General features: G+C 45.2%; 1 protein-coding gene and 1 long non-coding RNA gene across 4 annotated transcripts in view; both read right to left on the minus strand.

The window, feature by feature from the left end:
• Nucleotides 1-24,653, minus strand: part of AFF4 (AF4/FMR2 family member 4) — a 182,391-nt gene that overhangs the window by 92,289 nt on the left and 65,449 nt on the right. For 2 of the 3 annotated variants that reach the window (XM_030212599.1, XM_030212598.1), the window contains exon 3: nucleotides 8,252-8,378. In XM_030212599.1, the coding sequence (XP_030068459.1) occupies nucleotides 8,252-8,374 (123 nt within the window). In that variant the 5' untranslated portion in view covers nucleotides 8,375-8,378. Of the gene's footprint in view, nucleotides 1-7,075; nucleotides 7,201-8,251; nucleotides 8,379-24,653 lie in introns of those variants that run through there. The other variant, XM_030212601.1, reaches the window with a different exon arrangement.
• LOC115476305 lies at nucleotides 1,997-3,757 on the minus strand. Its single transcript, XR_003943159.1, has 3 exons — nucleotides 3,656-3,757; nucleotides 3,304-3,437; nucleotides 1,997-2,245 (listed from the first exon to the last, which is right to left on the minus strand). It is a non-coding gene; the product is annotated as an uncharacterized LOC115476305 (long non-coding RNA).

Raw genomic sequence — 24,653 nt, forward strand, 5'->3', positions numbered from 1 at the left:
TTGAGAAGGGCAGGGGTTGATGTTGGGCGCTGTGTGTGTGTGTGTGTCGGGGGGGGGGGGGGGTAGTTGTTGGAGGAAGGAAAGTGTAGGGAAGATGCCGAGCTGCGCCCCCCCCCCCCCCCCCCATGTTAACAGCCCCTAGCTGTGCACTCAACTCCCAGCTGAATCTCCACTTTTTTCCCATTCCTCCCCCTCCGGCACTGGCATTGCTAGGGAGTCCTGGGGGTGGGGGGAGTTGAAAATCAGTGGAGATTCAGCTGGGAGACTTGAGGGCCCAGAGTTAACATAGGGGGGCACAGCTCAGCATCTCAGGTGCCTCCTGTGTCCATTCAGATGTCCGATTCTAAAGCGCCAATTAGGTCAGCAGCAGCAGTTTGTATTGCTCTTACCTTGCCCTACTCCATTTTTATTTTTGGCTTTTTTTTTTTTTCCAGGTCTCCTGCCGACCTGCCTGCCTTGTTTGCTGCTGCTGCTCTCAGGGCATTGACTGGGCTTTACTGTCTGCCCCAGGCCCTGCCTGCAGGTTGGCTCAGCTATTGAAGCCCACTGTGGCTCCGAGTGCCTCCACGTGAGCCCAGGACTCTGGAGGAGCATACCGCAAGGGAGGGGACTCGGGAGCTCTAGCTGACTCTGCTTTTACTCCACTCCCCCCTCATTGGAGAAACCCAAGGCCTCTTATTCAACTACAGTGGCACTGCAACTATGAAGGTTCCGACACTAGCATCCAGCTCGGCCTTCCTCTCCACCATCGTCCAGGTAAAAAATAAAATAAATTTTAAAAACAAAATTATATTTTTATGCTGCTGGGCTTCGTGGGTAGGGGACTGAGAAGGGCAGGGGTTGATGCCGAGCTGTGGGGGTTGGTGGAGGAAGAAAAGGGCAGGAAAGATGCCCCCCCCCCCCCCAATGTTAACCCTGGGCCTCTGGCAGTCCTGTGTGCAGGTATAAAGCAGTGCCACTGGAGCCGTCATGACACTCCTGCAGCAGTGCTCTTGCTGCTCAGGTAGGGCTGCCACAGGAATTTTAGCAACAGGTCAGTACCGGCACCCCTAACAGGCTGCAGAGCATGAGGGACTATGCTGGAGCCCTTGCAAAAAGACAGGCCATGTGGAGGGGCAGTGAACAGATTATTTCTCTCTGCAGACTCCAGTAATAATAGACATGGAGCAGTATGATTTGTGCTCGCAATAAAGAGAAAAACTGTGAACAGGAAGACCAATTATCTGCCAGCTGGGGCTGCCCATGCAGAGTAGTCAACTTTTTTTTTTTTTTTTGTTACATTTGTACCCTGCGCTTTCCCACTCATGGCAGGCTCAATGCGGCTTACATATTGTATACAGGTACTTATTTGTACCTGGGGCAATGGAGGGTTAAGTGACTTGCCCAGAGTCACAAGGAGCTGCCTGTGCCTGAGGTGGGAATCAAACTCAGTTCCTCAGTTCCCCAGGACCAAAGTCCACCACCCTAACCACTAGGCCACTCCTCCACTTCAACCCTCCACCTGAAAGTGAACAAAGACCAGGAAAATGTGGCCAGAAGCCCACCTGCAAGCAGAGACCTGATTGTGGATAAGTTTAATGCACATATCCATGGTAGAGTGCTCTCTTTCACAGAAAGCAAATAGGCTGACTGCTAGCAGTAAATTTATGCCATGGAAATCATAGCCAGCATAACATGGTCTATGAGTGACATTCATAAGGGTACACGGTTTTATTTCTATTCATGCATATAAAAAAGTGTTTTACACACAAACATGGTGTATAAAACAATTACCTAAGTATTACTTAAGCCTTTTTTCAGTTCAGCATTGAAATGTAAGTAGTGTGTTAGGATGGAAAAAAATGTTGAGAACCACTGCTCTAGATTTCCAGGACATACAGTAATGCCCTTCTACACAGGTACATGAGCAAGCAGGACTCACCCATGCTGACTACTCAAGTATTATGTTAGATATACGCATATTATATCTATTTCAACATGCTTCACACATCAGCACTGAAAGTGGAACACTCATTGTTTATTGAAAACATACATATCAATACAATAGGTTATGTAGAAACTGGCACTAAAACCAGATATATATACAGAATAAAACAAAACTGAACAGTTAAAATGACTGTCTCCTTTTTAGCCAGTTCGAGTGAGATGGTGAGTGGAGCAGTGCTTCTCTCTTTTCCTTCTGTAGTTGCTGGGCAGTCTTTTGACTGTTCCACTCCCCTCTTCTTGTATGTATATCTTAGTGCAGCTGGAAAAAAATCATGTATTTTAGAAAGTATTTAATCCCTAATTATGCAAACTCAGAAACCAAAAAGCAAAGAGTGGCCCAGACAAAAAAAAACAAAAAAGCACAAATCATAACATTTGAAAGTGTCCAACACTGTAACCACTGTTGCAAAATGAGGAAAAAAAAAGCTACCTGCATTTAGTAAAAGTGAGGGAAACTTGGTCCTCAAGAGCTGCGACCCAGTTAATTTTTCAGCATTTTAATAATGAATATAATTTGTATATCATGAAATAGTTCAGGCAACTACATCATGCGTTAAAACTCAACCAGGTTGTGGTCCTCAAGGACAAAGTGTGCCCATCCCTGATTCAGGCAAACAAAACGGTGAAGAAGCAGCCAAAAGGTTTAATACCAACTTCAAAGTAACACACAGCAAACATACTACAAATGATCTATTAATTATGAGTATGTTCACTGATGCATCATTGTGAGCCAGATATATTTTCAAAGCACTTAGACATACAAAGTTCTATGGAACTTTGTAAGTCTTAAGTGCTTTGAAAATGGGCCCCATGAGCAAGACAAGTACAAAGCTCTTATTAAAAATTATATTCCCTACTGTAACTGCTCAGATATATACTGTGATGGATATCAAGACATGAATAAAGTGAAATGTTAAGCAATCAAATGCAAACAAACACACATGCACTACACACAGGGCTGTTGTGGGAGGGCAAGATTCCCTGGGCCCAGCCTCCAAGGAGGACCCAGTGCCAGCAATTAAAAGAGACTGCTTTGCCAGCCACAGGTCCTTCTTCCTGTCGATGCAGAAACAGGAAGTTACTTCAAAGGAGGTGGGACGTGGCAGGAAGGAGGACATGTAGCTGGCACAGCACTCTCTCATTCACTGCTGCGGGAGGGGGGTGTGGGGCACTGAAGTGGTCAGGGCCACTGAGAGACGAAGCTCAACCCAGAGCAAGCAAACAGCACATGAATTCATACTTGCAGTCAAGACATCGAAATAGTGTCATACAAACATCCGGTGCATCAGAAAAAGTTTACTTACAACTTATACGTACATCTTTCATTTGTGCTGTGCACTGGCATGCAGTACAATCCTACAGCAGTCAGGCAGCCCTTTATCCCCAGTTCCTAGACCTGGAAGTAGGATGCCTGACCACTTTTCTACAAGAGGGTCCAGACCTCTTCATTTCTAATATAGAAAACAAAATTAAAAAAAAAAAAAAAAAAAAAAAAAAGTGTAAGGCAATTAATTGATAGAAACAAATGTAATTCGAAGTACATCGTACAGCATTTTATCCTAGACTATCAATAGAAACATGTACTAGTAAAAAAGAATTATACATATGGCCATGATTACTATGAATTAAGATTAAATATATTTAAAAAGAAAGACAAATATGTACTTACAAGGGTACTTTCTCCAGGTTTTAGCACTACTTCTAGAGCACCAGTGACACAGCCTATGTTCATGGACGATGAGTTGGGCAGATTCAGTTGCAATCATGCAGATCAGTTGGGAAATAAGGAAAATCATGAGTAGAGTACAGCTTGCCAATCCCATATATGACCCTATATGAGGTAGCATTGCAAAGGAATTTAAAGTGGCCTGGACCCTATATCACTGCAGACAGAGGCAAGAGACTTTAATAAGTGGTTGTTTTAGAGTATGGTGCTATATCCATGTAAAGCAAAGGAATATGTAACCAAATCAGTTCCTTTTATAGTGAAGGAAGAATGTAATGAACCCAAATGCAAAATGTAATGTAACCTTACAGAAGTTTAGAAATAAATTAAGCAGAAAAATCAAACCAATTTATTTACACTATGTGAAAAAAACCTAAAGACAATTACACAGAGCCATTGTTTAAACCAGACATGGCCACGGGGCACGGCCGACAGCTATGCTTTAAAGTGCCAGTTCTCTCAATGCTGTTTTACAGGCAGTCTGAAACTCACTGCTGCAACTCCAGTGAGGACTTCCTAACATCCTATGCAACAGGCTGCAGAAACAATCTGTTAATGTTATGCAGGAATACATTTTGAGCCGGAGGCTCTCTTTCCCTACATGTGTTCTGTGCCAAACTGACGGCCCCCTCAGTGGGAATCCAACCTTGGATTCATGTAGAACCAAACTATTACAACATTTGTATAGAACTTTTATTGTGCACACTGGGCTTTGTTTTAACGTATGCAAACCCACTGATGAAGGCCAACATGCAGAAGCACGGCTATGTTGGGTTTTAAATAATAGCCTTTTAGTTTTTCACAAATTACAGTACACACTCTTCTGATGTCATCTGAGTTTGTTATGCACCACCTGCTCTCTTTGGTGGACTTTCACTCAGCGAATAAACTCTGGAAATCGTTGCCAGAGGATGTGGTATTAGCAGTTAGCGTATCTGGGTTCAAAAAAAGGTTTGGAGAAGTTCCTGGAGGAACATAGTCTGCTACTGAGACAGACATGGGGAAGCCACTGCTTACCCTTAGATTAGTAGCTTGGAATGTTGCTACTATTTGGGTTTCTGCCAGGTACTTATGACCTGGATTGGCCACTGTTGGAAACAGGATACTGAGCTAGATGAACCATTGGTCTGAGCCAGTATGGCTACTCCTATGTTCTTATATGCCACTGTATAACACTTTAATTATCTGACAGCAACGAGAACACAGGATAACATCTGCACATGTTTTTCACTGGGTAAAACACTGTGCAACAGAGTCCCTTTAACATGCCAGAAATTATAACCAGAGACAAGCAACATGAAGGTTTAAATTCTGCACACCTCCTCCTCGGTAGACAAAAAAGCAGTTCACGTTACCTGTAGAGCTTTAAAAGTGTTCCACTGCTAAGCTAGGTGTCAAAACCTATGAGGGATGGTATGGGGAACATTTTTTATTATTAGGCCAGAAAGTGTGTTGCTGCTGTTTCTACTGTAATGAGAAAGAAGCACAAGATGTGTAGGGCGTCACCGCAGTGACTCAGTGAATTATATGTGCCATGCAGCACTGTAAAGAGGGAGTAAGGATAGCGGTTCATAGAGTTTTGCACTATTAACACTTTTCTTTTTGTTCATTGGCACTTAGCACTCTCTGTGGACCAGTGTGTACAGTGTATGACATCAACTGAACCATGAACACTTCTACTATCAGGAACATTTCAGTATAGGGGCAACATTCAGTGCTATTTAACTGGGTATGAGAGGCTGATCAGGTCCTGACAAAACCTCAGAGGCACATAACTGGACAGTGCTACTGAATATCTTGTTCGACTGCGGTTGCACTTTCTGGTCAGTGCCAGAGGTAGCATCAGGGCACAGCTGGGAATAACCTAGGCATTGCCAATAGTCAACAGCAGTACATCAATAAGGCTGTCCTAAGTTTATCAGGTAGATATCTGGGTGCTGCTGCTGAATTTTAGTATTGCCTGTGAAACTCCTGGCGGCTGCCCCAGACCTGGATATTCAATGGCAGTATTGAATATCTGAATTTAATATACCTGGTGGTGGCCATGGTTTAAAGAAACGCTGACCACTGCCAGTTGGATATTTCCTTCTGCAATATATGACACATTCAAAAAGGTGTACAATTACTACAAAGCCCATCACCTTATCCACTCTGATACCTCTTCGTTTTACATCTGTTCACCTTTTATAAGCCTTTATATAAAGTAGAGTGGATATTTCCTCTTCTTTAGGTGCATGACGACACCATTTTAGGACACTCAATAGGGTTTTACAAGTTACCTCAAAGAAACACTAAATATGAGGCAAGAAACTCTCTCAGACTACACCTCCCAAATTGCAAAGAAGTGATCTAAAAAACAGTCTACTCTGCAGACGTCACTTACCTAGGTACCAAATGGCTTAACTCCTTACCACTCAAAATAAGAACTATACTAGATTCTGCAAAATCTTCAAATCGCTCCTATTCAAACAAACCCTCACAAAGAACAAGCATATCTCAAACAACTAATTATTACCTGAATTGGTTATTATTCTATTTACCATTAACGTTCTCTTTCCTTCATGTACAATTTCTCATTCATAATAGATTTTCTAAATGTTAAACATCCATAGCTATCCCAGTATGTTTATGATACTGTACTGTAAAATTGGATTCTTACAACAGGTTACTTTCTTATGCATTATTCTTTGTTATGTATCCTATACTGTTTATTGTAAGTCACACTGAACTCAAACTTGTTTGGGATAATGTGGGATATAAATGTCACAAATAAATAAATTGGTGAAAATTAAATGTCAAGCATAAGTTGTGTTCAACAGTTCAGAAACAACCATTATGACAGAACTCCAGTTCCTGGCCTTTGTATTCTAATTTCATCCTTGGGAACCTCAAAGTAAGTATGGTTTTCAGGTACCCAAATATGCAAATTAACCCAGTGCTTATACCAAATGTGTGTGAATATATATCTCATGAATATCCTAAAAAATAATAGACTTGAAGATGCTTGAGGTTCACATTTAAAACAGAATGATGCGTGTCAAGAAATATTTTAAGTTTTAAATAGTGAGGAAAGCATATGGCGTATGGCTCATAATTCTTTCCAATCCCACTATACACATGGCGAGGCAAAAACAGTAATCCCCTACAATTGTTTGCTGTTTTTTCAGCAGCCGCTTGGAATGTCAATGTGAAATTTTACAGCCTTATTTGTTAATATCTACATTTGTGTGCTGATATTCATCTTTTAAACACGGCAAACTTAGACTTTTTAGTGTGACCACCCAGCAATTTTCATGCTTTTTACAAAAATATGTTTAAACTGTAAAATTACCATTATTTGAAAAAAAAGAGGTACCAACTTACTGTTAATGACATCACAGTGATGTAGACTTTTGTCTGGGGAGCGAATGGAGGCCTATCGCAAGCTCCATCCAAAGCTGCAAACAATCACTGAACTCAAGGAAGCACTGCAGATGATCTGGGACAGCCTGCCACAGGGACCGAACGACAAGGCTGTTAAGAACTTTCCAAAGAGACTGAAGGCCTGTGTTAAAGCTGGGGGTGGTCACTTAGCATTCACACGGACTGCAAAATTCCGACACATTGTTAACTTATCTTTTCAATGATACTTTACCGTTTTAGCTCAAGCATTTTTAACGTGCAAAAACCACTAGGTAGTAATGCTAAAATGTCAGTAACATTAACATAGCTTAAGATAATTAAACGTTGCTTAATAGTAATATGTAAGTATGATTAAATATGTACGAAGAAATTCAAAGCGGTTGCTGAGAAAATGGCCCAAAAAAAACAAAAACCCAAAAAAACACTCTACGGGGTTGCTTTTATTTGCCTCACCTTGCATATAAATAGGGGTGAACATATGTCTGTTGCATGCGGATTGCTGGATGTGAACACATGCGTATATATGTAGGTTGGGGGTTACATGTTTGCGCTAGTGTGAGGTGGTTAGGTTTTGAGTGCGAGGGCACTTTGTGGGCAGGATTCTTTTTGGAGGTGGGGCAATTTTCAGGGTGTAGTACTTTGGGGCGAGGACAGTAGAGAAAAAAGGAGAGGCACTTTGAAAGGAAGAAATCTAACTGCTAAATTTCACTGTATGCCGCAATACTTGGAGCTCTTTTTCCAACAGAAATGCACAGGGCCTTTTTTTCAAGGGGGGGGGGGGGGGGGGGGGAGAACGCTAATTTCTCTAGAAACCTTGGTTCAATTTTGCTCATTGAGTCTTGTTAAATTTTACAAGAGTTGTTTTTTCCCAAACATTCCCAACACCTTCTATATACTTTCTGTTGGTTGGAAAGAGTAAGTGTCCCACAGAGCCAGAAACTGAACCCTTTTATGTTTGGTGTACCCTATTTCTGCCTGGTTGGTTCAGTGGTAGGAAACCCTTATTTTAGGTGCTGTTACTAGCTACCTAACATTCAGCATGAAAGACAGGTAGGGGGGAAAAAGTAGCAGAGAACCTTTAGATATTGAAATATGATTTTTTTTGCTAGAACAGCAACATATAAATACTCAACTCACAACTTTATATGGTTCCGCAAAGAGAGGAGAATTAGATGAAAAGGTTTCTTCACCCTGCTGAATTTCTTGATTTCGCCTTTCCCTTTCCTTCATACGCAGAATGTTCCGGTCTTCACGGCTCATATTGCTATAAAGGGGAAACAAAAATCACAACAGTGTTTTTGAACATAGCAGAGAAAATGAGGAATGACAATGACCCAAAGTTAATTTTTCTGCTCTCGTATTGCCTGACAATAGGATCTCCATGCAAAATTTCACTTCTAAATTCCTAAACAAGAGGTCCACAAACCTGGTCCTGGAGGAACCCCGGCCATTCAGGTTTTCAGGATATCCACAATGAATATTCATATGAGAAATTTGCATGCACTGCCTCCACTGCACTGAGTGACACTCAAAAACAATTGCCATCACAATATGAGTAGCTAAGGTGGTGACACTTTCAAAAATGTTAAACTGGCACTTTAAGTTTCTGCTTATGCACAAAAAGCGAATGCTACATACCTTTAGAAGGTATTCTCCGAGGACAGCAGGCTGATTGTTCTCACTGATGGGTGACGTCCACGGCAGCCCCTCCAATCGGAACACTTTACTAGCAAAGGCCTTTGCTAGTCCTCGCGTGCTCATGCGCACCGGGCATGCGCGGCCGTCTTTCCGCCCGAACCGGCTCGTGTTCGTCAGTCTCATAAGTAGCAAAACAAAGCAAGGGAAGACACAACTCCAAAGGGGAGGCGGGCGGGTTTGTGAGAACAATCAGCCTGCTGTCCTCGGAGAATACCTTCTACAGGTATGTAGCATTCGCTTTCTCCGAGGACAAGCAGGCTGCTTGTTCTCACTGATGGGGTATCCCTAGCCCCCAGGCTCACTCAAAACAACAACCATGGTCAATTGGGCCTCGCAACGGCGAGGACATAACTGAGATTGACCTAAAAAATTTACCAACTAACTGAGAGTGCAGCCTGGAACAGAACAAACAGGGCCCTCGGGGGGTGGAGTTGGATCCTAAAGCCCAAACAGGTTCTGAAGAACTGACTGCCCGAACCGACTGTCGCGTCGGGTATCCTGCTGCAGGCAGTAATGAGATGTGAATGTGTGGACAGATGACCACGTCGCAGCTTTGCAAATTTCTTCAATAGAGGCTGACTTCAAGTGGGCTACCGACGCTGCCATGGCTCTAACATTATGAGCCGTGACATGACCCTCAAGAGCCAGCCCAGCCTGGGCGTAAGTGAAGGAAATGCAATCTGCTAGCCAATTGGATATGGTGCGTTTCCCCACAGCCACTCCCCTCCTATTGGGATCAAAAGAAACAAACAATTGGGCGGACTGTCTGTTGGGCTGTGTCCGCTCCAGGTAGAAGGCCAATGCTCTCTTGCAGTCCAATGTGTGCAGCTGACGTTCAGCAGGGCAGGAATGAGGACGGGGAAAGAATGTTGGCAAGACAATTGACTGGTTCAGATGGAACTCCGACACAACCTTTGGCAAAAACTTAGGGTGAGTGCGGAGGACTACTCTGTTATGATGAAATTTGGTGTAAGGGGCCTGGGCTACCAGGGCCTGAAGCTCACTGACTCTACAAGCTGAAGTAACTGCCACAAAGAAAATGACCTTCCAGGTCAAGTACTTCAGATGGCAGGAATTCAGTGGCTCAAAAGGAGGTTTCATCAGCTGGGTGAGAACGACATTGAGATCCCATGACACTGTAGGAGGCTTGACAGGGGGCTTTGACAAAAGCAAACCTCTCATGAAGCAAACAACTAAAGGCTGTCCTGAGATCGGCTTACCTTCCACACGGTAATGGTATGCACTGATTGCACTAAGGTGAACCCTTAAAGAGTTGGTCTTGAGACCAGACTCAGACAAGTGCAGAAGGTATTCAAGCAGGGTCTGTGTAGGACAAGAGTGAGGATCTAGGGCCTTGCTGTCACACCAGACGGCAAACCTCCTCCACAGAAAGAAGTAACTCCTCTTAGTGGAATCTTTCCTGGAAGCAAGCAAGATGCGGGAGACACCCTCTGACAGACCCAAAGAGGCAAAGTCTACGCTCTCAACATCCAGGCCGTGAGAGCCAGAGACTGGAGGTTGGGATGCAGAAGCGCCCCTTCGTCCTGTGTGATGAGGGTTGGAAAACACTCCAATCTCCACGGTTCTTCAGAGGACAACTCCAGAAGAAGAGGGAACCAGATCTGACGCGGCCAAAAAGGAGCAATCAGAATCATGGTGCCTCGGTCTTGCTTGAGTTTCAACAAAGTCTTCCCCACCAGAGGTATGGGAGGATAAGCATACAGCAGACCCTCCCCCCAGTCCAGGAGGAAGGCATCCGATGCCAGTCTGCCGTGGGCCTGAAGCCTGGAACAGAACTGAGGGACTTAGTGGTTGGCTCGAGATGCAAAGAGATCTACCAAGGGGGTGCCCCACACCTGGAAGATCTGTCACACTACACGGGAATTGAGCGACCACTCGTGAGGTTGCATAATCCTGCTCAACCTGTCGGCCAGACTGTTGTTTACGCCTGCCAGATATGTGGCTTGGAGCACCATGCCGTGACGGCGAGCCCAGAGCCACATGCTGACGGCTTCCTGACACAGGGGGCGAGATCCGGTGCCCCCCTGCTTGTTGACATAGTACATGGCAACCTGGTTGTCTGTCTGAATTTGGATAATTTGGTGGGACAGCCGATCTCTGAAAGCCTTCAGAGCGTTCCAGATCGCTCGCAACTCCAGAAGATTGATCTGCAGATCACGTTCCTGGAGGGACCAGCTTCCTTGGGTGTGAAGCCCATCGACATGAGCTCCCCATCCCAGGAGAGACGCATCCGTGGTCAGCACTTTTTGTGGCTGAGGAATTTGGAAAGGACGTCCCAGAGTCAAATTGGACCAAATCGTCCACCAATACAGGGATTTGAGAAAACTCGTGGACAGGTGGATCACGTCTTCTAGATCCCCAGCAGCCTGAAACCACTGGGAAGCTAGGGTCCATTGAGCAGATCTCATGTGAAGGCGGGCCATGGGAGTCACATGGACTGTGGAGGCCATGTGGCCCAGCAATCTCAACATCTGCCGAGCTGTGATCTGCTGTGACGCTCGCACCCGCGAGATGAGGGACAACAAGTTGTTGGCTCTCGCCTCTGGGAGATAGGCGCGAGCCGTCCGAGAATCCAGCAGAGCTCCTATGAATTCGAGTTTTTGCACTGGGAGAAGATGGGACTTTGGATAATTTATCACAAACCCCAGTAGTTCCAGGAGGCGAATAGTCATCTGCATGGACTGCAGGGCTCCTGCCTCGGATGTGTTCTTCACCACCCAATCGTCGAGATATGGGAACACGTGCACCCCCAGCCTGCGAAGTGCCGCTGCTACTACAGCCAAGCACTTTGTGAACACCCTGGGCGCAGAGGCGAGCCCAAAGGGTAGCACACAGTACTGGAAGTGACGTGTGCCCAACTGAAATCGCAGATACTGCCTGTGAGCTGGCAGTATCGGGATGTGTGTGTAGGCATCCTTCAAGTCCAGAGAGCATAGCCAATCGTTTTCCTGAATCATGGGAAGAAGGGTGCCCAGGGAAAGCATCCTGAACTTTTCTTTGACCAGACATTTGTTCAGGGTCCTTAGGTCTAGGATGGGACGCATCCCCCCTGTTTTCTTTTCCACAAGGAAGTACCTGGAATAGAATCCCAGCCCTTCTTGCCCGGATGGCACGGGCTCGACCGCATTGGCGCTGAGAAGGGCGGAGAGTTCCTCTGCAAGTATCTGCTTGTGCTGGAAGCTATAAGACTGAGCTCCCGGTGGACAATTTGGAGGTTTTGAGGCCAAATTGAGGGTGTATCCTTGCCGGACTATTTGGAGAACCCACTGATTGGAGGTTATGAGAGGCCACCTTTGGTGAAAAGCTTTCAACCTCCCTCCGACTGGCAGGTCGCCCGGCACTGACACTTGGATGTCGGCTATGCTCTGCTGGAGCCAGTCAAAAGCTCGTCCCTTGCTATTGCTGGGGAGCCGATGGGCCTTGCTGAGGCGCACGCTGCTGACGAGAGCGCGCGCGCTGGGGCTTAGCCTGGGCCGCAGGCTGTCGAGAAGGAGGATTGTACCTACGCTTGCCAGAAGAGTAGGGAACAGTCTTCCTTCCCCCGAAAAATCTTCTACCTGTAGAGGTAGATGCTGAAGGCTGCCGGCGGGAGAACTTGTCGAATGCGGTGTCCCGCTGGTGGAGCTGCTCTACCACCTGTTCGACTTTCTCTCCAAAAATATTATCCGCACGGCAAGGCGAGTCCGCAATCCGCTGCTGGATTCTATTCTCCAGGTCGGAGGCACGCAGCCATGAGAATCTGCGCATCACCACACCTTGAGCAGCGGCCCTGGACGCAACATCAAAGGTGTCATACACCCCTCTGGCCAGGAATTTTCTGCACGCCTTCAGCTGCCTGACCACCTCCTGAAAAGGCTTGGCTTGCTCAGGGGGGAGCGCATCCACCAAGCCCACCAACTGCCGCACATTGTTCCACATGTGTATGCTCGTGTAGAGCTGGTAGGACTGAATTTTGGCCACGAGCATAGAAGAATGGTAGGCCTTCCTCCCAAAGGAGTCTAAGGTTCTAGAGTCTTTGCCCGGGGGCGCCGAAGCATGCTCCCTAGAACTCTTAGCCTTCTTTAGGGCCAAATCCACAACTCCAGAGTCATGAGGCAACTGAGTGCGCATCAGCTCTGGGTCCCCATGGATCCGGTACTGGGACTCGATCTTCTTGGGAATGTGGGGATTAGTTAGAGGCTTGGTCCAGTTCGCCAGCAATGTCTTTTTTAGGACATGGTGCATGGGTACAGTGGACGCTTCCTTAGGTGGAGAAGGATAGTCCAGGAGCTCAAACATTTCAGCCCTGGGCTCGTCCTCCACAACCACCGGGAAGGGGATGGCCGTAGACATCTCCCGGACAAAGGAAGCAAAAGACAGACTCTCGGGAGGAGAAAGCTGTCTCTCAGGAGAGGGAGTGGGATCGGAAGGAAGACCTTCAGACTCCTCGTCAGAGAAATATCTGGGGTCTTCTTCCTCTTCCCACGAGGCCTCACCCTCGGTGTCAGACACAAGTTCAGGGACCTGTGTCTGCAACCTCGCCTGACTCGACTCTGTGGAGCCACGTCCACAATGGGGGCATCGAGAGGTAGACTCCCTCGCCCGCATCGGCGAAGCTCCCTCCGCCGACGTAGTCAGGGAGCCTTCCTGGGAGGCGGCGGCACCGACGCCGGAGACCTCACCTCGGGCGATGGACCAGCCGGCGCCACACTCGACGGTACCGGTGGCGCAAGCACCGCCGGTACCGGAGGGGTAGGGCGCAACAGCTCTCCCAGAATCTCTGGGAGAACGGCCCGGAGGCTCTCGTTGAGAGCGGCTGCAGAGAAAGGCATGGATGTCGATGCAGGCGTCGACGTCAGAACCTGTTCCGGGCGTGGAGGCTGTTCCGGGCTGTCCAGAGCGGAGCGCATCAACACCTCCTGGACAGAGGGTGAGCGGTCCTCTCGGTGCCGATGCCTACTGGGTGCCGACTCCCTCGGCGACCCAGAGCTCTCGGTGCCGACACGGGAAGGAGACCGATGACGATGCTTCTTCGACTTCTTGGAACGAAGCATGTCACCGGAGCTTCCCGGCACCGACGAGGAGGACGTAGAATCCAACCGTCGCTTCCTCGGGGCCGAGGCCGAAGGAGGGCGGTCTCGGGGGGGCTGTACCGCAGGAGCCCTCAGGGTAGGGGGAGACCCACCCGAAGGCTCACCGCCACCAGCAGGGGAATGGACAGCCCTCACCTGCACTCCAGACGAAGCACCACCGTCCGACGACATCAGCCGACGAGGTCCCGGTACCACCGACGTCGATGCAGCTGTCCGATGTCTCAGCGCCGATGCAGAGGGCCGATGCCTCAATGCACTCGATGCACTGGCGGCCGAGGATGAAGCTCTGGACGCTGAAGACGTCGATGCACTCAATACCCCCGGTGCCGATGTCGACGAAGAGCCCGAGAACAAAACATTCCACTGGGCCAATCTCGCTACCTGAGTCCGCTTTTGCAAAAGGGAACACAGACTACAGGCCTGCGGGCGGTGCCCAGCCCCCAAGCACTGAAGACACGACGCGTGCCTGTCAGTGAGCGAGATGACCCGGGCGTACTGGGTGCACTTCTTGAAGCCGCTGGGAGACTTCGATGTCATGGGCGGAAAAATCACGCCGGCGAGATCAAAAGTCAAAATGGCGGAAAAGGCACCCGAAAAACAAGGGGAAGAAAACTTCGACCCGAGGCCTAAAAGCGGCCTACCCCGACGACGAAAGAAAACTTACCGGGGCGAAAAAGCTGGAAATAGCGGGGGGAAAAGAGACTGAAGAGTCTCTTTCCACACACAGAATGTTTTTTTTTTTTTTTTGAAAAGAACACGAAGAACACGCGAGGTCGACTTTGCGGGGCACGACACGGCGAAAACACGACCGTACCGAGCGCGGACAAAAGAAGACTGACGAACACGAGCCGGTTCGGGCGGGAAGACGGCCGCGCATGCGCGGTGCGCATGAGCGCGCGAGGACTAGCAAAGGCCTTTGCTAGTAAAGTGTTCCGATTGGAGGGGCTGCCGTGGACGTCACCCATCAGTGAGAACAAGCAGCCTGCTTGTCCTCGGAGAACATTATGTAAATTAGCTTGCATAAAGTAGTGCATCATAGTGAGAAACAATACAAGACTGCCCTTTGTATGTGATGAGTTCAAAGGAAAGCCTTTTAATATTAGTGAGAATGATTTCACTTGATTATTCAATATTCGAACCAAATCTTCACTTTGCACCTACCAAATTCAGAGAATACTAGCAAGACAGAACACCACATATGCATTTCAGTTCTGAAGGTGTACTTTGTGCAGCATTACTGGTTATTTTTCAAAAATGCTGAGCAATGCTTCAGTACCATAAAAGAATCCCCTCAGTAACAAATTTGTTGCAAACCTGTATGAGGGCAGGAGTGGCAGCAATGCTCTGAACTGCAGCTGCCCCAGAATGACAACTCCCTACAGCCCAGTTCTCCGAGAAGAGAAGGTTAATGGAGGTGAAGCCAGAACATTATGCAAAATCTCAAGAACATGCAAGCTATTTGGATAACGAAATCAGTTCATCTCTACATTCAAGGACCCAGCAATGTGAGCTGCCGAAAAGCAGAAATTTTTCTTTACTCAACTCATGAGAGAAGCTTCCTCCGCCGCCAGTGGACAGTTGTTGAAATAAGCCACAGCCGTCTCATTGTCAGAGAAAACTCAGACTGCCCTCCCCCCCCCCCCCCCCCCCCCCCCACCAGAAAGGGAGCAAAGTCATTCCACACTGCCCTAACTCCAAGCAATTTATTAACTACCGAAACGCCTGTTTGGTCCACATGCAACTTGTAATGATCTCCCCAACTCAACTTGCTGGAATCCATTGTCACCATCTCCCCCACTGCGTTATAGGAAAGGGAGCTCTGACAATCAAATTACTGGGTGATAACCACTACGGCATACTCCTTCTGGCAAACAGCATCCAAGGAAGATGAAGGTCATACTTCTGCAACACCAGAAACCAGTGGCTGAGAAGAGATTCCTATAATGGTAGCACATGAGCCTTTGCACATGGCACTTCCAGTCTGATATTGGCCCACACCTCCCAAAACTCCTGAAAATGTCTTCTCACCGGAGAAAGAGAAGAATGAACAGAGTAGCCATACTGGGTCAGACCAATGGTCCAACTACCAAGTATCCTGTTTCCAACAGTGGCCACGCCAGCTCAAAAGTACCTGGCAGAAACTCAATTAACAGCAACATTCCATGCCACCAACCCCAGAGCAAGCAGTTGCTTCACCATATCTGTCTCAATAGCAGACTATGGACTTTTCCTCCAGATATGCCAACTGCTGTTTTTGAAGAGTTCCAGAACTTAACTATTCGTTGAGTGAAAAAATATTTCCTCCTATTTGTTTTAATAGTATTTCCATATTAACTTGTGTCCCCTAGTCTTTGTATTTCTGAAATGGGTAAAAAAAATTGAATTCTACTCGTTCTACACCACACCTCATCAAACTGACAACGTAAACAAAGGAAGAACACCAACATGCAGACAAACACCACAGAATGCAAAGAAGGGTCCAAACAAACTCACCTCAACAAATAAACAACTAATAAAAGTCCACACAACACCAGATGCTGAAGACCCATTACAAACAATTCAGTGGGCTGCATCAACGCCAGATCCGCAGTAAACAAAACAGCAATACTAACAGAATGGATCATGGCAGAAGACCTTGACCTACTCTTCACCACTGAAACCTGGATCAACGACCAAAAGGACCCCATAATCCTAGACCTGTGCCCTCCAGGATACAAAATCACACACTGGACCAGAAAGGAAAAGAGAGGCAGAGGCATAGCACTAATCTATCGATCCCACTTTACCACCGAAACCACTGCCGAGTCCATGACACCTCAACTTGAAATTGCCTCAATCAGAATCCACAACAAAATCCTACGCGATCACTTGAATTGTGTCTTGTTTTACAGACCCCCAGGTAATTGGAACGAAGGCCAGACTAACTTCATGGACATCATTTCAAAACACATGTGTAACCAACTCCAATGTACTAGTATTAGGAGACATCAACCTTCACCTAGAAGACCCAAACTCAATCAACGCACAAGAATGTAAGGAATTCCTCCACCTATGGGATCTCAAATGGCCACAAATGCAAGCAACCCACGCCAAAGGGCATACACTTGATCTTATCTCACACAAACTTTCAACAGACCAGAACCTAATAATAACAGATATTAAGTGGACAGAAACACCCTGGTCTGATCACTACAAATTAAAATCCCTACACTGGCGGAAGAAGGGATTATAACAAATATGTATATGGATGGATGTTTGTATAATTGACTACTCCCCAGAGAAAGTCAATTTTTTGGACACCACAGTCTCAATCAGCGATGGATATATACAAACATCCATATACAAGAAACCCACAGACAAATGCAGCTACCTCCACAACTCCAGCTTCCACCCTTACTACTACTATAAATCATTTCTATAGTGCTACCAGTCGTACGCAGCGCTTCACAACTGAACATGAAAAAAAGACAGTCCCTGCTCGAAAGAGCTTACAATCTAAATCACACATACAAAAAGATCCATTATTAACAGTCAAGCCACAAGATACCACCATATCTGCTCTGACCCAGGGGACACTGCATCCTTCGAACAGAAAGGCTACAACCCCAAAATAATCTCCAAGAATATTGCCTCCTCCCTCAAAACACCCAGGGAAAATCTGCCACAGTACAAAGAAAAAAAAGCCACAGACAGAATCACCCCCTTATAGTGACATACAACCCAGAGCTGGAAAAATTAAGAAAAATCATAAAAGATCTGCAGCCTCTACTCCAGGAGGATGAATTACTGAAAGAGATATTCCCATCCCCACTAGTGCTGGCCTTCTGATAGCTTGTGTTTTAAGTTGGGTGGCTAATTAGAAGAAAGCTCCCAACACAGACTCAAAAAGAGAAGAATGGCATACATCCTTGCAATATATTCAGCTGCAAACGATGCCAAAACATTTCACAGGACCCCACGGTCATTCACAAAGGAAAAATATTCAACATCAAGGAATCTTTCACGTGCTCATCTTCCAATGTGGTATATATCATTCAGTGTGAAAAATGCAACGAAGGCTGCTACATTGGAGAAACCAGTCAGATGCTAAAGAAGAGATTTAATCTACATAGATACCATATGAAAAATGCCAGTACCAATAAAGAGGTCATGCCTGTGGGGCAGCACTTTACAAAACCAGAACACTGTACCAGTGACTTCATGGTAAGAATCTTAAAAGGGATCTTTAAAACAATACAGGAACGTAAGACCTTTGAAGTCAGAATGATTAAATATTTTGACACCCACCAGACAGGACTTAAAGATCTGGGTTTTCCAGCCCATTATAAACCATAAAATTGTACTGCTTTGTCACCCTCCTGTCTCCATGCATATCTCACCTGTCTCTCACCTATCCACCCCCATTCCTGTTAGAATGCTTTGATGTTTCACTTATATATACTGTCATCTACCAACATTTGCTTATTTCTGATCTGACGAAGAAGGGCAACCTTCGAAAGCTAATCAAGAAATGTATTATGTCCAATAAAAAAAGGTATCATCGTATTTTCTTTTCCATGTTTTATTTCTACTGATTACCTATAAAAGTGGACTAACACGGCTACCACACCTCTCTACTCAACAATGAATGGACAGTACAGACAGACTCCATTCATTACCACGTGGAACAGGATAAAAGATGCAAAAGCATACTAGATGAAATAGCACCCTTACGAACAAGAACTTCACGTAAGCATAACTCGATACCTTGGTTCAATGAACGGAAAAAGCTAAAAACACAATCCAGGAAACTCGAACGCGCATGGAAAAAACAAAACAAAAGACAAACACACACAACACATGGCAACAATCACAAAGAAAATACAAATACGCAATAAGACAGACCAAAAGATCATACTATAAAACTAAAATAGGGACAGATTACAAAGACAAGAAGAAATTATACCAACTCGTGAACAAACTCCTAGACACCAACTTGGTCACTACAATGAATACAGACATCCCATCTGCAGAGAAACTTGCTAAGTATTTCAATGAAAAAAATTGCAAACCTACGCAACACGCTACCTCAGGACAACAATGACATTGAAATCTTCCTTAATGAGTTGGACCCAACCACTGGAGAATACCCAGCTGACCAAACATGGTTAAAATTCGCCCTCCTTACCGTCGATGCAGTTGCACAGGCGATCAGCAGGTTCTCCAACACTCACTGTAAACTACATACCTGTCCCAACTACCTAATGAAATCCGCCCCTTACCGCTTCATAGCAGACCTCACATCCCACCTAAACTACATGCTTCAGCAAGGTCTCTTCCTTAAGGAAAATGGCAATATCCTACTCCGCTACCAAAAGACACCAAGAAAAAAAACTAATGAAATCACTAACTACCGTCCAGTAGCATCCATTCCGTTGTCAGTCAAACTAATGGAAAGCATGGTAGCCAAACAACTTACAGATTATAAACAAATTCTCAATATTACACGAATCACAGTCAGGTTTTCACCCCCTCCATAGCACAGAAACAGTACTACTCACTCTCCTAGCCAAAGTCAAGCAGGAAACAGCAATAGGCAAAAACATCCTCATCCTCCAATTCGACATGTCTAGCGCATTAGACATGGTAAACCATAATATATTAATAAGACTACTAGATAATTCGGGATTGGTGGAAACACACTTAGCTGGATCAAGGGTTTCCTAACCACAAGAACATATCAAGTAAAATCAAACTCAAACATATCATCACTGTGGAAAGCAGACTGCGGAGTACCACAAGGATCACAGCTATCACCGATCCTCTTCAACCTAATGATGACCCCACTAGCCAAGTCCTTATCCAACCAAGGCCTTAACCCTTTCATCTATGCAGACAATGTCACAATATTCATTCCTTAAGATTTCAGCAAAGCTTTTGACACGGTTCCCCACAGGAGGCTCTTAAATATTCATTCCTTACAAATCTAAACTGACAGAAATCACCAACGAAATCAAGATCAGCTTGATCATCATGGACTCTTGGGCAAATGCATTTCAACTAAAACTAAATAAAGAAAAAACACACTGTCTAATCCTCTCATCCCTACACAGCGCAGATAACCCCACAATTATCAACACCCCAGATTACACCCTCCCTATCTCAGACAGCCTGAAAATCCTCGGTGTTACAATGGACTGCAACTTAACACTAGAGAGCCAAGTGACATCCACAACAAAGAAAATGTTCCACTCAATGTGGAAACTCAAACACATGAAACAATTCTTCCCGAGGGGAATATTTCGCAACCTCATACAATTAATGGTACTAAGTCATGTAGACTACTGCAATGGAATTTATGCGGGATGCAAAGAACAAACCTTAAAGAAAGTTCAGACCGCTCAAAACATGGCAGCTAGGCATATCTTCGGAAAAACGCGATTTGAAAGTGCAAAACCCCTTCGTGAAAAACTACACTGGCTCCCAAAGAACGCACTGCTTTCAAAATCTGCACTCTGGTTCACAAAATTATCACAGTGAAGCTCCAGGATACATGACAGACTTGATCAACCTACCAACTAGAAACACATCCGAATCAAAATGAACGTACCTAAATCTGCACTACCCAAGCTGCAAAGGACTCAAAAACAAATCAACTTAAGTACATAAGCATCGCCATGCTGGGACAGACCAAGGGTCCATCGAGCCCAGCACCCTGTCTCCAACAGTGGCCAAAAGAACAAAATTTGTCCTGCCCATCCCAGAAATAGTGGATTATTCCCTCGTCCATTCAATAACATTCTATGGCCTTTTCCTCCAGGAAGCCGTCCAACCCTTTTTTAAAGTCCGCTAAGTCAACCGCCTTAACCACCTTTTCCGGCAACTAATTCCAGAGTCTAACTACGCGTTGAGTGAAGAAAACTTTCCTTCCGATTCGTTTTAAAATTTACTACACTGCAGCTTCATTGCATGCCCCCTTGTACTAGTATTTTTGGAAAGCGTAAACAGACGCTCCACATCGACCCGTTCCATTCCACTCATTATCTTATAGACCACTATCATATCTCCCCTCAGCCACCTTTTCTCCAAGCTGAAGAGCCCCAGCCTCTTCAGCCTTTCCTCATAGGGAAGTCATCCCATACCCTGTATGATCTTTGTTGCCCTTCTCTGCACCTTTTCTAATTCCACTATATCTTTTTTGAGGTGCAGCGACCAGAATTGAACACAATACTCGAGGTGTGGTCGCACCATGGAGCGATACAATGGTAGAATAATATCCTCATTTTTGTTTTCCATCCCTTTCCTAATAATACCCAACATTCTATTTGCTTTCCTAGCCGTAGCAGCACATTGAGCAGAAGGTTTCAACGGAGATGGTAAAGGACAGGACAAGATGGCCGACGCACAGACAGTAAACTCTTTAACCTTCGGAGGACCCTCGACTGATTCAACTGTAAACTAATTGTAAATGGCCCTAACTCGACCTGATCTTGCAGGGTAAGGAATTGAGAAACACCGTAGAGCCTGCCCCTTTGTTGCCTACCCAGTTCGAACACTACAGATCACTGTGGAGGGCCTATCGTGCCTACTAAGTTTACCTGTCTTCCGCACACATTCATGGGTTAGAACACTGCAGAAACACCAAAAAAGCTGATTTTACCTGCCTTAAATGATTGCCTACGATTAAGAGGCTGAGCGGCCCCGACCTTGTGATCACTCGATCTTACCCACCTCATGATTTACTAATTTGGCTGCCACCTAGGGGACGTGCGGGCAGCTAGCTCCGGAGACCCAGGCTGGGTGACGATTGTAATTTGGTCAGGAGCCTGGGCTGGAAAATGACCCAAGTCAGACAGTTGTACCCGAAAGTTGTTTTGAGCTAGATTTCAGCAGGAACCTCCCACAGGCATCTTGCATACGAACAGCTGTGTTGTGCCGCGGTCGAACGGTGTGCCTAGTTTCCTCTCTATTCGGGCAACTAACTTCCCGCAAGTGTCTGGTCGGGGTGGCCACCGCCAAGCATCGGTTGTGACGTCTACTCTTCCTAGAACCGCTGTTCTGGCCGAGCGGGAGTAGCCGTACCTGCTGCCGACGCTGGGCGCTGAGTGCCGCTGCTGTAGAGTGCCGTCGCCGAGACTTGCACCTGTGGAGTACAGTTCTTCCCATTGACCTGCTGGATGACTTGTTGCTGTGGATTAGACCAACTCGGAAAGAGCTATTACCCAGTTGGAAGCTTGCTGAAGAAATAGAGCAAAAAAAAAAAAAAAAACACGAATACCAGCAAGGTAAAGCGAAGGTTCATAGCTGTTAAGCCAGTACCACCTATCCAACTTGAACCTGATCATAGCTGCCTGATTGGAACCTGAACGGTAGAAACCACGAGAGCTGCTGCTTCTATCCACGAGGATTGCACGTGGCTTGATAAAATTGATAAAATCTTAACTTGAGAATACAACCAGCTAACTACTTAACTAAATTAACCTCTAGTAGCTGAATTTGAACCCTAAGCTAATGTGTGATTATTTTCCACCTCAGTCTATTTTATTTACTGATCTATTTGAATCTGAATCCTAAGCTTATGTGTCATTACGGACCACCTCAGTCTGTTTTATATACCGATTTATTTTAATCCTAAACTAATGTGTGAACATTGACCGCCTCAGTCTGTTTTATATATTGATTCACCTGTATTTGAATCCTAAACTAATGTATGATTAGTCTGTTCTATATATTGATTTATCTGAATCCTAATCTATTTGAATCTGAATCCTAAGCTAATGTGTGATTACTGACCACCTCAGTCTGTTTTATATACCGATTTATCTGAATCCTAAACTAATATGTGAACATTGACCACCTCAGTCTGTTCTATATCAGCCCCATGGACACCTGAATGTGGAGTTCCTCAAGGATCCCCCCTCTCACCAACACTCTTCAACCTAATGATGATACCCTTAGCCAAACTACTAGCCAACCACAACCTCAACCCCTATATATACGCAGATGATGTCACGATTTACATCCCGTTTAAACATGATCTTAAGGAAATCACCAACAAGATCAACCAAAGCTTCCAAATCATGCACTCCTGGGCGGATGCATTCCAGTTAAAACTCAATGCTGAAAAAACACAATGTCTGGTACTCACCTCACAACATAACACAAGCAACTTCTCCACCATAACCACACCTAACCTTTCTCTTACCGTCTCAAATAATCTGAAAATCCTTGGAGTCACCATTGATCGAAATCTCACACTCGAAACCCACAAAAAGAACACAACGAAAAAGATGTTCCACTCCATGTGGAAACTCAAAAAAGTAAAACCTTACTTCCCGAGATCCATCTTCCGTAGCCTGGTGCAGTCAATGGTACTAAGTCACCTGGATTACTGCAACGCACTGTACGCTGGCTGCAAAGAACAGACTATCAAGAAACTCCAAACAGCCCAAAATATCGCCACCAGACTCTTAATTGGTAAAACAAAATATGAAAGTGCAAAACCCCTAAGAAAGAAACTCCACTGGCTCCCACTTAAGGAACGCATCACGTTCAAGATTTGCACGATTGTACACAAAATAATCCACGGAGACGCCCCGAGCTACATGCTAGACCTCGTGGACCTACCCCCCAGAAATTCCAAAAGATCATCGCGCAAAATTTCTCAATCTACACTTCCCAGCTGTAAAGGTCTAAAATACAAGCTAATACATGCGACTACCTTCTCTTACATGAGCACACAACTGTGGAATGCACTACCAACGGACTTGAAAACAATCAACGAAACATCTAACTTCTGCAAATCTCTGAAGACATATCTATTCAACAAGTTCTACAAAGGGAACCCATAGCTTAACTATACCACTTCGCCAACAGATCTGAAAGTTATCTTTCCATAACTATCTGCTTAGACCTCCTTTCCCACCCAGTATCTTTTTTTTTTTTTTTTTGCATTACCAATTGTATTTGATATCCTGGAATGGCGACACCATAACAGGTCTCTGTAAGCCACACTGAGCCTGCAAATAGGTGGGATAATGTGGGATACAAATATAATAAAAAATATATATATATTGATTCATCTAAATCCTAAACTAATGTGTGATTAGTCTGTTCTAAATATTGATCTATCTAAATCCTAAACTAAATGTGTGATCACTGACCACCTCAATCTGTTTTATATACTGATTTATTTACATTGTTCATGTCTGTTCATTAGCCAGCTAGTTAACTAAAACAACTATCTGCTGAATTTGAAACCTAAAGCTTTTGTGAGATTACCGACCACCTTAAACTAATGTGTGATAACTGATCACCTCAGTCTGTGAGCCTTTATTCCTATCATAACTGCTGAGCTCTATTATATTAACTGCTCTCCAGTTGCCCCTTTACAGTTAACCACAAAATCCTGCCATCACTAACCAATCAAAATGATTTTCCTAAAATTACTCAGTCATTCATTCTCTAGCCCTTATTCAAGCAATCTCTAAAGCCCTACTATCGGAAATTAATATCATACCAGTTCTTCATTGCCATACAAGACCAAACAAGCCAATCATTCCTTCAAGAATTGTCCACAATCAGCAAAACCCTTCAATTCCAAACCATCCTTCACAAAATATTACTGCAGTTACAACCAAAGCAACAGACAACTTTACAAGCAACACAGCATCAAAAATGCATACTGTAGCCAAAATCAAAGTTTAAAATACTAGACAAATCATTAATATACAGCCATCATCCCATACAACAAATCCTTACTTACTGGT

Source organism: Microcaecilia unicolor, chromosome 8 (assembly GCF_901765095.1).
Source record: "Microcaecilia unicolor chromosome 8, aMicUni1.1, whole genome shotgun sequence".
NCBI lineage: Eukaryota > Metazoa > Chordata > Amphibia > Gymnophiona > Siphonopidae > Microcaecilia > Microcaecilia unicolor.